General features: G+C 28.2%; 1 protein-coding gene across 1 annotated transcript; it reads left to right on the top strand.

Moving 5' to 3' along the window:
- Window positions 1-9,624: 9,624 nt before the first annotated feature.
- On the top strand, window positions 9,625-10,725 carry LOC136091723 (uncharacterized). The gene has a single exon (XM_065819430.1). The coding sequence runs from the start codon at window positions 9,625-9,627 to the stop codon at window positions 10,723-10,725; it is 1,101 nt and encodes a 366-aa protein (XP_065675502.1).
- The last annotated feature ends 1,285 nt before the right edge of the window (window positions 10,726-12,010 follow it).

Here is a 12,010-nt window from a genome sequence, read left to right as displayed (position 1 = left end):
AATATATATTAACAATATTCAAATAAAACAATCAAAAATCATAAATTTTCTCGGTGTTTTCTCATCTGATGAAAATCTAACAAGATTTTTATCAGATAAAAAATCATACTAAAACTATATCAAAAAATATTTGAGTATTGTATAAAGCAAGAAATTTTCTAAATGACTATGCATTATTCAACTTTATTACTCATTATTCAATGCCATGTAAACTATGCAAATATTGCATGGGGTAGTGCTAAAAAAAACAATTAGATCCTCTTTATAGGTAACAGAAGCATCAACGAATCATCTCCCCTCAAATTGAGGGGGCTGTAAACTTTATAAGGTCATAAAAGCCGATCAACAAGAGATTATTTAATCAAATTCGAAATTTATGAATAAATATAAATTAATTTGAAGATTGAAAAAAAAATAACAAACTTGACTCATTCCCCTCCTATTTTGGGTTGGGGGGTAAAGTTTTGGATTTTTTTGTTTTTAGTTTACAATCACCGCAACTCTTTGCACAGCATCCTCATTCCTTATGTATAAGAACGTACTTAATTATGGAGTTTTCTTCATGTTTCAAAGTTGCTTAGCTCAATCATCAAAAAAAAGCTGTCTACGGCTTGAATAATCAGTAAAGATTTAGATAAGGGCATTCGACAGAACATGAAGTAATTCAATTAGATAAAGAAAATTCAAATGGGTTTGAAAACAAGCAATATACTATTGGGGTTTTTATTAACGTCTCAAAAACTTTTAACACTGTGGACCATTATATACTTTTTTAAAAACTTAAATTTTATTAGTAACAATTTTAAATGATATTGTTCCTATCTTCAAAATTGCAAGCAATGTGTATCTTATGACAATACCTGCATTAAATTATTAAAGATTACCTGCGGAGTTCCACAAGGATCTCTTCTAGGATCTTTATTATTTATTATTTACATAAACGATATTTACTTATCATCTAGTGTACTAAAATTCAACCATTTTGCTGAATGACACTGAATGGCTTAAAGCCAACAAACTCTCTCTGAACACAACTAAAAGCAAATATACTTTTTTCTTTTAAATCTTTTCAATTATCTAAGTATAACAACATCTGTGCAACTACATCTGGAAGTTCTACAGATGTAGTTAATTCTTAACAATTATGTTAAGAATAACTGCATTTGTACAACTACATCACAGATGTAGTTGTACAAATACAGTTCAAATACTTCCAATCATAAACAATTATCTAAGTATAACAATCATATACTTATTAATCATATACTTTTTACACAGATGTTATTAAACATAAATGAAATTTCAGATTTTGTTGGACAGAGTTGTTATATCTCAGTGTATTTACAGGTGATATTAGAAAAATTTAGTTATACATTATTATATTTAAAGATGTTGTTGGAAAGATGTTATTAGACAAGGCACAAACTGATTTTGTTACTCTGACGCTTATTAGTTACAAAATCAAACCTCCTTCCCCAACGGACAAAATTTTAAAATCATTTTAAAAACAAAAAAAACATAATATTAATTTTTTAAACTCGTGAAATTCATTGCATTTTGTTAAAAAAAAAGAAACTAAGTTTTATGGAGAGATGCAGAAAAGAGATTGTAATTTCTTGTTGTTTTTTTCAAACCGCGTACGTACTCACTGTTACTGTCGCTTGCTCGAATTCGTACGTTTTTGCTTCCCCTATACCAGGGGCGGACTGAGACCCAATCAATCCACTGTGCTGTAAGTAAAATCGGCCCGAAGTGTTGGGGTAATCAAAAAAATACGTTATTAGATAGAGGAAAGGGGTTTTAAAACGTTTGACAGTTATTGAAAACGAGGGGGGTGTTAAGAACTAAACAATTTAATGGCAATTTTTTTTGTTTAAATTTAATTTACGCCATTTAAGAGCAGATTTTTATATAATTTTGCTATAAATGTTAGGTGATTAGGAGCTAGGGCAGAATCATCGAGAATTAAGTTTAAATTCAGAAACGACCTTGTTTATTCAATATCCGAAAGAACAATTTATTGTGTTTTACATCAATTTAGTACTATAGAGAGCAAATGTATAACTAAACCAGAAAAAAATCAATGTTATATTTTTTATTTTAGAGGAAAGGGAAGAGAATTGACATCGTTTTTGAGAGGGGAGAAGAAAGTAACTAAGTAAAACATTAGACAACTAAATTTGAAAAAAAAAATTTCCAAAAAAAACTAACAAATATTTTTTTACTATATAGCTTACATCTGTAGTACAAAAATTACATTGTAAACAAGTTGATAAATTAAGTATTTATTAACGAGTAATTTTATTATTTAAAAATTATAACATAAATACTATATATTTTTGTTATAATTTAAATATATTTAAAATAAATAACATTATGGTTCTTTAATAATGAAGACTTTTTCAATATACTCAATATTTCTTGGAAATCAATAGCATTCAATATATCTTTTTTATCAGACATTAGCATGAATGCTTCAAGATTTAAAGATTTAAAAGATTTAAAGATTTAAAGATTTAAATGCGTCTTGATTTAAAGAAGAACATAAACAATTTTTAACTAGTTTAAGCTTACTGAATGCTCTTTCACAGTTAACCTGTGTAACAGAGAGTGTTAAAACAAATTCAATTGCTGCATACAAGTTACAATATGTAGGTGAATGCATATTTAACTGGTATATTAATTTTTGTAGACATATTAAGCATGATTTTGAGCTATGATTATTATTGATAGTTTTTGATTTTCTACACCCTGTAAAAAAAAATATTTTTGCACAAACATAAAATATAACTAAATATAGTTTAAGTAAGTAAGTATAGTTTAAGTAAGTATATTTTACTTTTAACTTCTGAATCTATTTTATCCCAATTCGTCATTGTCACACTCTTGATTATCTTGAAACGTATCATTATAAATTTTTAAAGTATTAAAAACCCAGAGGCTTTGCAATATTGTCATATATTTTTGAAAAATGGTTCAACTCTGACACTAATTTCTGATGGCTTATAGAAGATAATTTTGATAATTCTTTTAATGCTAATTCTCGTAAATTATTTTCTGGTTAAAAATTCTTTGGCAATAAATACTGAATATCAGCTATAATTTCCTTATTATTTGAAAATCTTTCAATAAAACTGATTTTTAATTGATCAATAGTGCATTGAAAAACTTTTACTCTAAACTTATCATAAGGATTTATAATAGATTCATCTGAACACACTTTATCATAATTGCGTTTCTTATGCCTAGGACGCATTATTGGTAATTTATCTTCCACAATTATACTATTATTCAATGCAAAATTTGTAAATTTATCGTTCATAATTTATGAAAAATTTTCTGCTTAAATGACAATTGTATCAAAATTTATGGTTGGTTAATGTAGAAAACACAATTTGATCAATTGTGTTTTCCATTTGACCATTGACCAACCAGCTAAAAGATCTAAATTCTATCTATTGATCTACCATTGACCAACCAGCTAAAAGATCTAAATTACCAGACTGTAAATATTTGGATGTATGTCCAATAGAATTGAAAACTTTAAGAAATAAATGGGCTGTCAAAATATTTTGGAATTCACACAATTTATCTTTTAATGTCGTTGCTTCATATATTGAATTTTGATCAAAGCTTTTTGATGAACAAATAAAATCTAAAGAACTAACAATAGTAGGATATAAACAATCTTCTCCGTCAAAAACCCATTTAAGAGCTTTTTCTCGGGACCACCATCTAGTCTCTCCAAATTTTTGAAGCTTTTAAAGTTTTTTCACTTCAATACTTAAATTTTCTTATTTTTTTTCCAAATGTCCATTCGTTTATAAGAATTAGAAAAAAAGGCACTCAAGCGGTTCAAGAATCCAAATAAACTCTTGGCTACTATATTGTCACAGGTATCGCAAACACACAAATTTAAAATATGTGCATAGCACCAAACATAAATACTATTTTCATTTTGCTGCTTAATAAAAGACTGCAAACCGTTAAACTCGCCTCTCATGTTTGAAGCACCATCAAATGATTCTCCAATAACATTTTTAATATTTATATTATGTTTGTCAAAACAAGTTTTTAATAATTCATATAAACTTTTACCTGTTGAATCTTCTACTTTAATGATAGCAAAAAGGCGCTCTTTAATTTCTGTATTATTTAAGTAACAAAGGCAGATAAAGGCTTGATCTGCAGCTCCAATATCTTGAGTGCTGTCAAACTTGAAATAAAAAACTGCTGATCGCTTATTTTTTTATGAATATGTTTCCTCATAGTTTCTAGTATACCTGTAATTACTTAATTAACAGTAGTTTTGGATAAAAGTGTAACTAATGATCCTCTCCCCTTTGCACATTTTTGCAGTTGATCCAGATTTAATTTTCTCTTTTTGCTTGACAATATAGGAGTGTTTAAATATTTTTTTTAAATTGCATCTTTTTCAGCATTAAATTCTAAAAGCCCCAAAAAATTACCTCTATTAACATTAACATCATCCATCTTGTACAACCCTTCTGTGTTACCAGTTCCATGACAAGATAGGTTTTGCTTACCCAAGAATTTTATAATTTCAAAGACTTGTTTTAATACATAAACTCTTTTTTCAGCTTGTCATTATTTGATGCTTTAACATAACTTTCAACAGCGCAAATATGTACTTTGCTTGTTTCGTGAGATTCTATAGCTGCATAAATATTTTATAAATTTGTGCAGCCAGTAGAAAAATTGGTTGGTGATGTAGAAAAAGCAATACATATACTGCAATACAAGGCTTTGACCTCATTATTATTTTAACATCCTAACGTCAACCATTTTCTCAAAACGGTTTTACTTCTCTGATCCTCCCTATTAAAAAGTTTGAAAAGAAACCATGAAATATTATGCAATACAGTTGATTGATAAGGTTGTTGCTTCATAAAATCCATTTTTTAATTAATTGAACTGTTTTTGGGAACCACAAATGAATATTTTTTACTTACAGCAATGTTCCTTAACCTCATGTACCTAAACAAGTTTTTAACAATTCGTTACTTTACAAATCTATGAAACTAAAACTATTTTACATGTAGGTACTTATTAATAAAATAACAACTGTACCAAATAATGTAGACACAATATAATAAGTAAATATGTAATAGGTAATATATAGTTTTAAAAAGTTTATTCACCAAAGAACTTTCTCCAACAGTATCAATTAAGCAACTTTGGTGTTTTTTTGCGTTACACAATCATCTAAATATTGAAAACACAATAGAAAAAGTAATTACAGAAAAATAAAATAAGGATAAAAGAAAAATGAATGTAGTTAACTCGTTTAAATTGAATATATGATGTAATATATTACTATAAATATAATTAATGATTGAAATAAGTATAGTATACTGTATAGTCTAGGAGATTGATATAAGTGTAGTATACTAAACTCTTTAAACTCACTAACAAATATTTTATTAGATGTGCATGTAACGACCGATGTAAATGATATTTTGTTTGTTTTGGGTCATTTGCAATAGCCTTTAAATCAACCAGTTTTTTTATACGAAGCTTTTTAGCTCCACCCTTTGTTTTTTTCTCCATAATGTATTGTTAATTTATTTAACTTAATTTTAAGTTTTAAATGATAGCAGTATTTTGATTCTGCACTGAATAAACACATTATTTTATACACGACACTACGATAGAAATCAGGATTTCGGTAATAACAAAGCAATTCATACTATGCATTCATACTATCATAAAATGTACATCACAAAAAACGCACTATCATGTACGCACTATTACTGTATCATAGCTAATACTGTAATAACTAATTTAGGAATGTGTTTCCGACCGTATCGCTGACCGCTGATAGCACAGCGGTATATAAAGAATAGGATATTACGTAGTAAGCAAAGAACAAAATTGTATGAATTGAATCTATTGTTTTAAGGAAATCTTGTAGAATCTAATATAATATTACTTATAAAATTGTTTTTATACAAATGATATATGTCTTTAATTTTTTTTTACAAAAATAGGTACACATTAGGTTATTTTGTATCGCCCCGATGGATATAATACACTGATCTATATTATAACTGGATAGCGTATCTCCTAATAAAATATCGTAATTTTTGAAGCCAAAATATTTTCGCCAGCGCCATATTGGGAGGAATATTATTTAGTTTCCCGGGGAGAAATATTATTTAGTTAAAATATTGTTAGGTGAACAAGCTATTTCTTTATTTTGGTGGTTTAACTTTTTGCTTTTTTATATCTAACATAAATAGAATGTATGGAAAATTATTATTATTTTTTTTCAAATAATGATAAATATTTTTCAGTAAAATAATTACAATGTTCATTCTATAAATGTCTGGAGAAAATTCCAAAAAGCAAGGGACACAGTGTATTGCATTTGGTTGCAATAAAAGAAAACATAGTGACAGTAAAAGAAGTGAATAGATTCCTAGAACATTTCATAGGTCACCTATGAAATGTTCTAGGAATCTTTCATTTTAAAAATGATTCTAAAAATAATAAATAATTTCGTTTTAAAAATGATTTTAAAAATAACGTTTGATATTTTATTAAGTTTGTTATACTATAAATCCATTTGTTTACATTGCAAGCAAACTAAGAGAGGTCAATAAACTTTAAAATGTTTTTATTTTTAAAAAATCCACCGTTTCAATATTAGAAAATGAAATAGAGAAAAGTTCCTATTAATAGATCAACTTTTGAAAATTCTAAAATAAGTGATTGTGACCTATCTTCATGAAAGTTAAAATATACAATTGCAGTTTAACTCCAGAAAAAAAAAACAGATCGTAGAAACAAAATAGTTGTGTCTTTGAAACAGAAGGTATAAGCAGAACAGCAAAAATCTCAAATGAAAAAAAAGATAACACCTCTTAAATCAGTTTTAAAAATATTAAGTCAAAAACAAAAAGTATCATCAAGTTGTAAAGAAATGCTATTAAAAACATTTTCAGAAGTTCCTCAAGCTCTAGCCAGAAGAATGATTATGTGTAAAAATCATGGTAAAGGATATAAATATTCAGAAGAAATCAAATCCTTTGCACTTACCCTGCAGTTTTATTCAAGTAAAGCGTATGATTATGTGTGAAAAATATTTAACTTTAATTTACCACATCAAGCAAAAATTAAGAAATGGTATGGAAAAGTTTCAGCAGAACCAGGTTTTACAAAGCCAGCGTTTGCAGCACTTAAATACAAGGTTATAGAAGCTGAAAAGTTAGGATCTAAAGTCATTTGCTCACTTTTGTTAGATGAAATGGCTATTAAAAAACACATATCATGGGATGGAAAAGCATTTAATGGGTATGTTAATCTTGGGAACAGCATACAAGATGATTTATCCCCAGTTGCAAAAGATGCTCTAGTTCTCATGGTTGTTAGTATAAACAGTTCATGGAAAGTTCCATGTGGATATTTTTTTATAAATGGGTTAAATGGTGGTGAACGAGCAAACATTGTAAATTTATTTATTAAACGCTTGACAGATGTTGGTGTTGAAGTCATATCACTAACATGTAATGGACCCTCATGTCACATTTCCATGTTATCAAACCTTGGTGTTTCAATTGATGCTTTAAAAATGAACACTTTTTTCACTCATCCTCTCAACTCTAACAAAAAAGTTCATACTCTCCTTGATATTCGTCACATGCTTAAGCTAATTCAAAATTGCTTTGCAGATAGTGATGCTTTGTTTGATAGCGAAAACAATGCAATATCATGGAAATACATAGTTCATCTTCAAAAACTGCAAGAAGATGAAGGGTTACGCTTTGGAAATAAATTAGGACTAGCGCATATTAATCGGAGGCAACAAAAATTTAAAGTAAATCTTGTTTCAAGGAAGTGATGCAACAGTTATATTTATTAGAATATTTGATAGATTGTTTGACATTTTAAACTCAAGAAATCCTTTTGCTAAAGGTTATAAATCCGCACTAAAAATGAGTAATAAGCATATATGGGATAAATTTCTTGATGATGCATATGATTATATTTCAAACTTACAAGACTCATCTCATAGATTGTTGCATACGACAAGAAAAACTGGGTTCCTTGGATTTTTAATAACTATAAAAAGTATTAAGCAGGTTAAAATATTTTGTAAAGTTATATTTATATCTGAAAATTGTAAACTTGGTTCTAAAAAACATGCTCCAGAATCCAATTTTCTTAAAGTAAAGAACAATGGTGGTCTTATGAAAAATATACAAGAATGCTAGCAACAATTCCTGGAAAACTGCCACAGTCCAAAAATATCCCAGAAGTTATATCTATTTCAGTTTTAGAAAGTTTAGGATCTGTTATATTTAGAGACTTGCATGAACATATGTTTGATACTGGTATTAATGAAAACCATGTTTTTAAATTAATCAAAATAATTTCTCAATGTTATTGCAAAGTCAGACTTTATGATCTGGGAAAAAAAGCCACTGAGAAAATGTCACAGAAAAATAATAGAAAAACATTAAGTAAATTGGTATTATTTAATCATCAATAACTACAACTTTTACAAACACAAAACTATCTTATATCATAAATAGTAACATTATATATATATATATATATATATATATATATATATATATATATATATATATATATATATATATATATATATATATATATATATATATATATATATATATATATATATAATATTTTATTAACAACAATAAATAGAATGCTAATCAACTTATATACTTTAGTAAAAAAGTTGAAAAGATTATTTACTTACTTTTAGAAGTATTATATTTTCAACTTGTAGGGGAGAGCGGGGTAGGTTGTCACGCGGGTTGGTTGTCACAAAGTTTATTACAGGAAATGTAAATAAGATATAGAAATTTCAAATCATACAATGGAAATGTTATATAAAAAAAACATTTTTACAGTAATTTTCATCTTTTTTTAGCGTGTAGAAGAAAAGTTATTCGTTTTTATAGGTTTTTGATATGAAAAAGTTAAATTTCGCCTACTCAGAAATTTTCTTTTACCAAACGAAAATTATTTTATTGTGTTTTGAATGTAGATTTATAAAGTACTTTATTCATTTGAGTAACTTAATCCATAAAAAATTATCATGAAATTCTCACGCTTTTAGGTAAATGTACAGGTGTCCAGCAACTTACTCAGAAGGGGTTGCTTGTCACAAAATATATGGGGATGGTTGTCACAATTGCCTCGACTCCATGCGCTGCAAATTAAACGCCGCTTGCAGATTATTTAGTGGCTTTATTTATTTGTCCGCATTATTTTAATGTTTAAGATATTATTTAAAAATCTAAAGTGAAAGTGTTATATTTGTTTAACTAAATATCTGTAATCTAAATTATTTTTATTTCAACGTGCATAACTTTAGATTGCGATCCAATGTTTAGTATAATTATAGAAAAAGGATTACAGAAGTTCAACTGTTTATTGTTTTGTTTACAAACTAAACAATTAGCTGTTGTTTAGTTTGTAAAACTGTCTGTTGTTTTGTTTGTGCATTGTTTATATTTAGTGGGTTTATATATATATATATATATATATATATATATATATATATATATATATTTTAATGTTTTGTTTACATTATTTGCAAATATTTTTCTTTGCTTAGTAATAAACATGGTACGAAATTTTAAAAGAAAAACTAATAGAGGTTATACTTCTGGAGATGTCATAATGTGTGCTGTTAAAGATGTAAAGATTAATAACATTTCTATTAGATCAGCAGCAAAAAACCATGGCATTAACTACAGAACATTAGCACGTTATTGTAAAAAAATTATTATTACTAACCCATCGCGTGGTTCTATAGCAGATCTAATTGACAAAAATGAAAACCCCACCTCCCTGAATGTTATAGGATGCAAAAGTCGATTGATATTGCCAGAAAAAGTAGAAAAAGAACTGGTCACCTACCTGTTGCGAGCAGCAGATATATATTTTGGTTTAACTCCTACCGAAGTAAAAAAACTTGCTTTCCAGCTAGCAATTAAAAATAATATGAAGGTTCCCAATTCTTGGGTTGTAAAGGAACAAGCTGGTAAGGATTGGTTTACAGGATTTATAAAACGCCATTCAAATATTTCCATTAGGCAACCTGAAGCTACTAGTTTAAGTCGAGCGACAAGTTTCAATAAGCAGAATGTTGCATCATTTTTTAGCAATTTGCAGTACTGTATGCAAAAATACTCGTTCTCACCAAATGACATTTGGAACATGGACGAAACTGCTGTAACTACTGTACAGCAACCTAAAAAGGTTATTGCGAAAAAAGGATTAAAACAAGTAGGAGCCACCACGTCAGCTGAAAGAGGAACTCTTGTAACATTAGCATGCACAATAAATGCTCTTTTGAAAATTGGAAATAGCATTCCACCTTTTTTTATTTTTCCTCGTAAAAACTTTAAAGATCATTTCCTAATCAGTGCCCCAACAGGAAGTGCAGGAGATGCAAATCCAAGTGGTTGGATGAAAGAAGAAAACTTTGTAAAATATCTAAAACATTTTGTAGGCAATACAAAATGTACTAAAGAAAAGCCTTGTTTATTGTTGCTTGACAATCACGAAACCCATCTTAGTATTGAAGGATTAGATTTGGCAAAAAATAATGAAATAGTAATGCTTACCTTCCCACCACATTGCACACATAAGTTACAGCCCTTGGATAAGGCATTTTATGGTCCTCTCAAAAACTATATAAATACTGCTATGACATCATAGTTAGTAATGAATCCTGGAAAAACTGTTACAATATATGATACTCCAAAAATAGTAAACATTGCATTTCCAAAGGCTGTATCTCCCCACAATATTTTAATTGGTTTTGCTGCAACAGGTATTTACCCGTTAAATCCTGATATTTTTACTGAAATTGATTACTGTCCTAACTATGTAACTGATCGCCCTGACCCACCTTGTTCACAGGCTGATTCAAATAAAAAAGACTGTGAATCTTATTCAATGCAACCAGAACCAACAAATAAAAGATTTAAAGAATCTATTCAGATACCAGATAATCAGGTAGACATAACAATAGAAGATCCAGTTGTATCAAATAAAACCTCTAATCAGAACCCAATCACTACATTAGGTTTTAACAATTCAATCATACCACCTGAGAGTATTAGGCCTCTGCCTAAAGCAGGCCCGAGGTTAGCATCAAAAAGAGGTAGGAAAAAGCGGTCAACTATGATTCTTACTAACACGCCTGTCAAAGCATGGCTTGCTAATTATAAAAAGAAGAAAACTAATTAAAAAATTTTTATTAGGAATTGTAAATCATTTACGAATGGAAGTAAAAAAGAATTAATAAAAGCAAATTTTGCTACGAAAAAACCTTCTATAGTCTTAAATTCATCTGAAGATGAAGAGTATCTATGCATCTATTGTTTTGAATCATTTTCTAACAGCAGATCAAGAGAACAGTGGATTCAATGTCAGGTTTGCCAAAAATGGGCTCATGAAGAATGCACACCAGGCTTACAATAGTTTATTTGTGAATTGTGTTCTTTATCCAATAATTTTTAAAAAACCAAATTTAAAAACATTTATAGTGATAAACTAAATTTTTAAATGTGTTATATTTAAAATATATATATTTCAGTTTATAGAATTTATTTTTATTTTTTTTAGTAAAACATAAACGAAATTAATTTGTACTCGTTTTACATTAAATTCTGATCTAAACTTGTCAAAATCCAAATGTGACTATCAACTCCGCACCATGTGACAACCTACCCCGTGAGCGGGGCTAGTTGTCACACAGAAGTGGTCTTTGAAAAATGATTTTACAGCAATAAATATTTCACTCAATGTCATAAAAATATTATAATAGTTACTAGAAATAGTTAAACTAGCTTTGTGCAAAGTTTGGCATTGATTGGATGAAAATTAAAAGCTGAGCAGCCTAAAATGTAAAATGTGTGACAACCAACCCCGCTCTCCCCTACTTATAATCATAGGTTTTGAATATCAACATAAGAATCTAGATAAATTATCTAAAGAA

The sequence above is a fragment of the Hydra vulgaris genome, chromosome 15 (assembly GCF_038396675.1).
Source record: "Hydra vulgaris chromosome 15, alternate assembly HydraT2T_AEP".
NCBI classification, from domain to species: Eukaryota; Metazoa; Cnidaria; class Hydrozoa; order Anthoathecata; family Hydridae; genus Hydra; species Hydra vulgaris.
Note: the sequence above shows the minus strand (reverse complement) of the source record. Positions and strands in the feature narration are given on the sequence as shown.

What these genes read in the sequence shown, in the direction of transcription:
- LOC136091723 (XM_065819430.1), top strand. Translation starts at nt 9,625, where the DNA reads ATGGTACGAAATTTTAAAAGAAAAACTAATAGAGGTTATACTTCTGGA.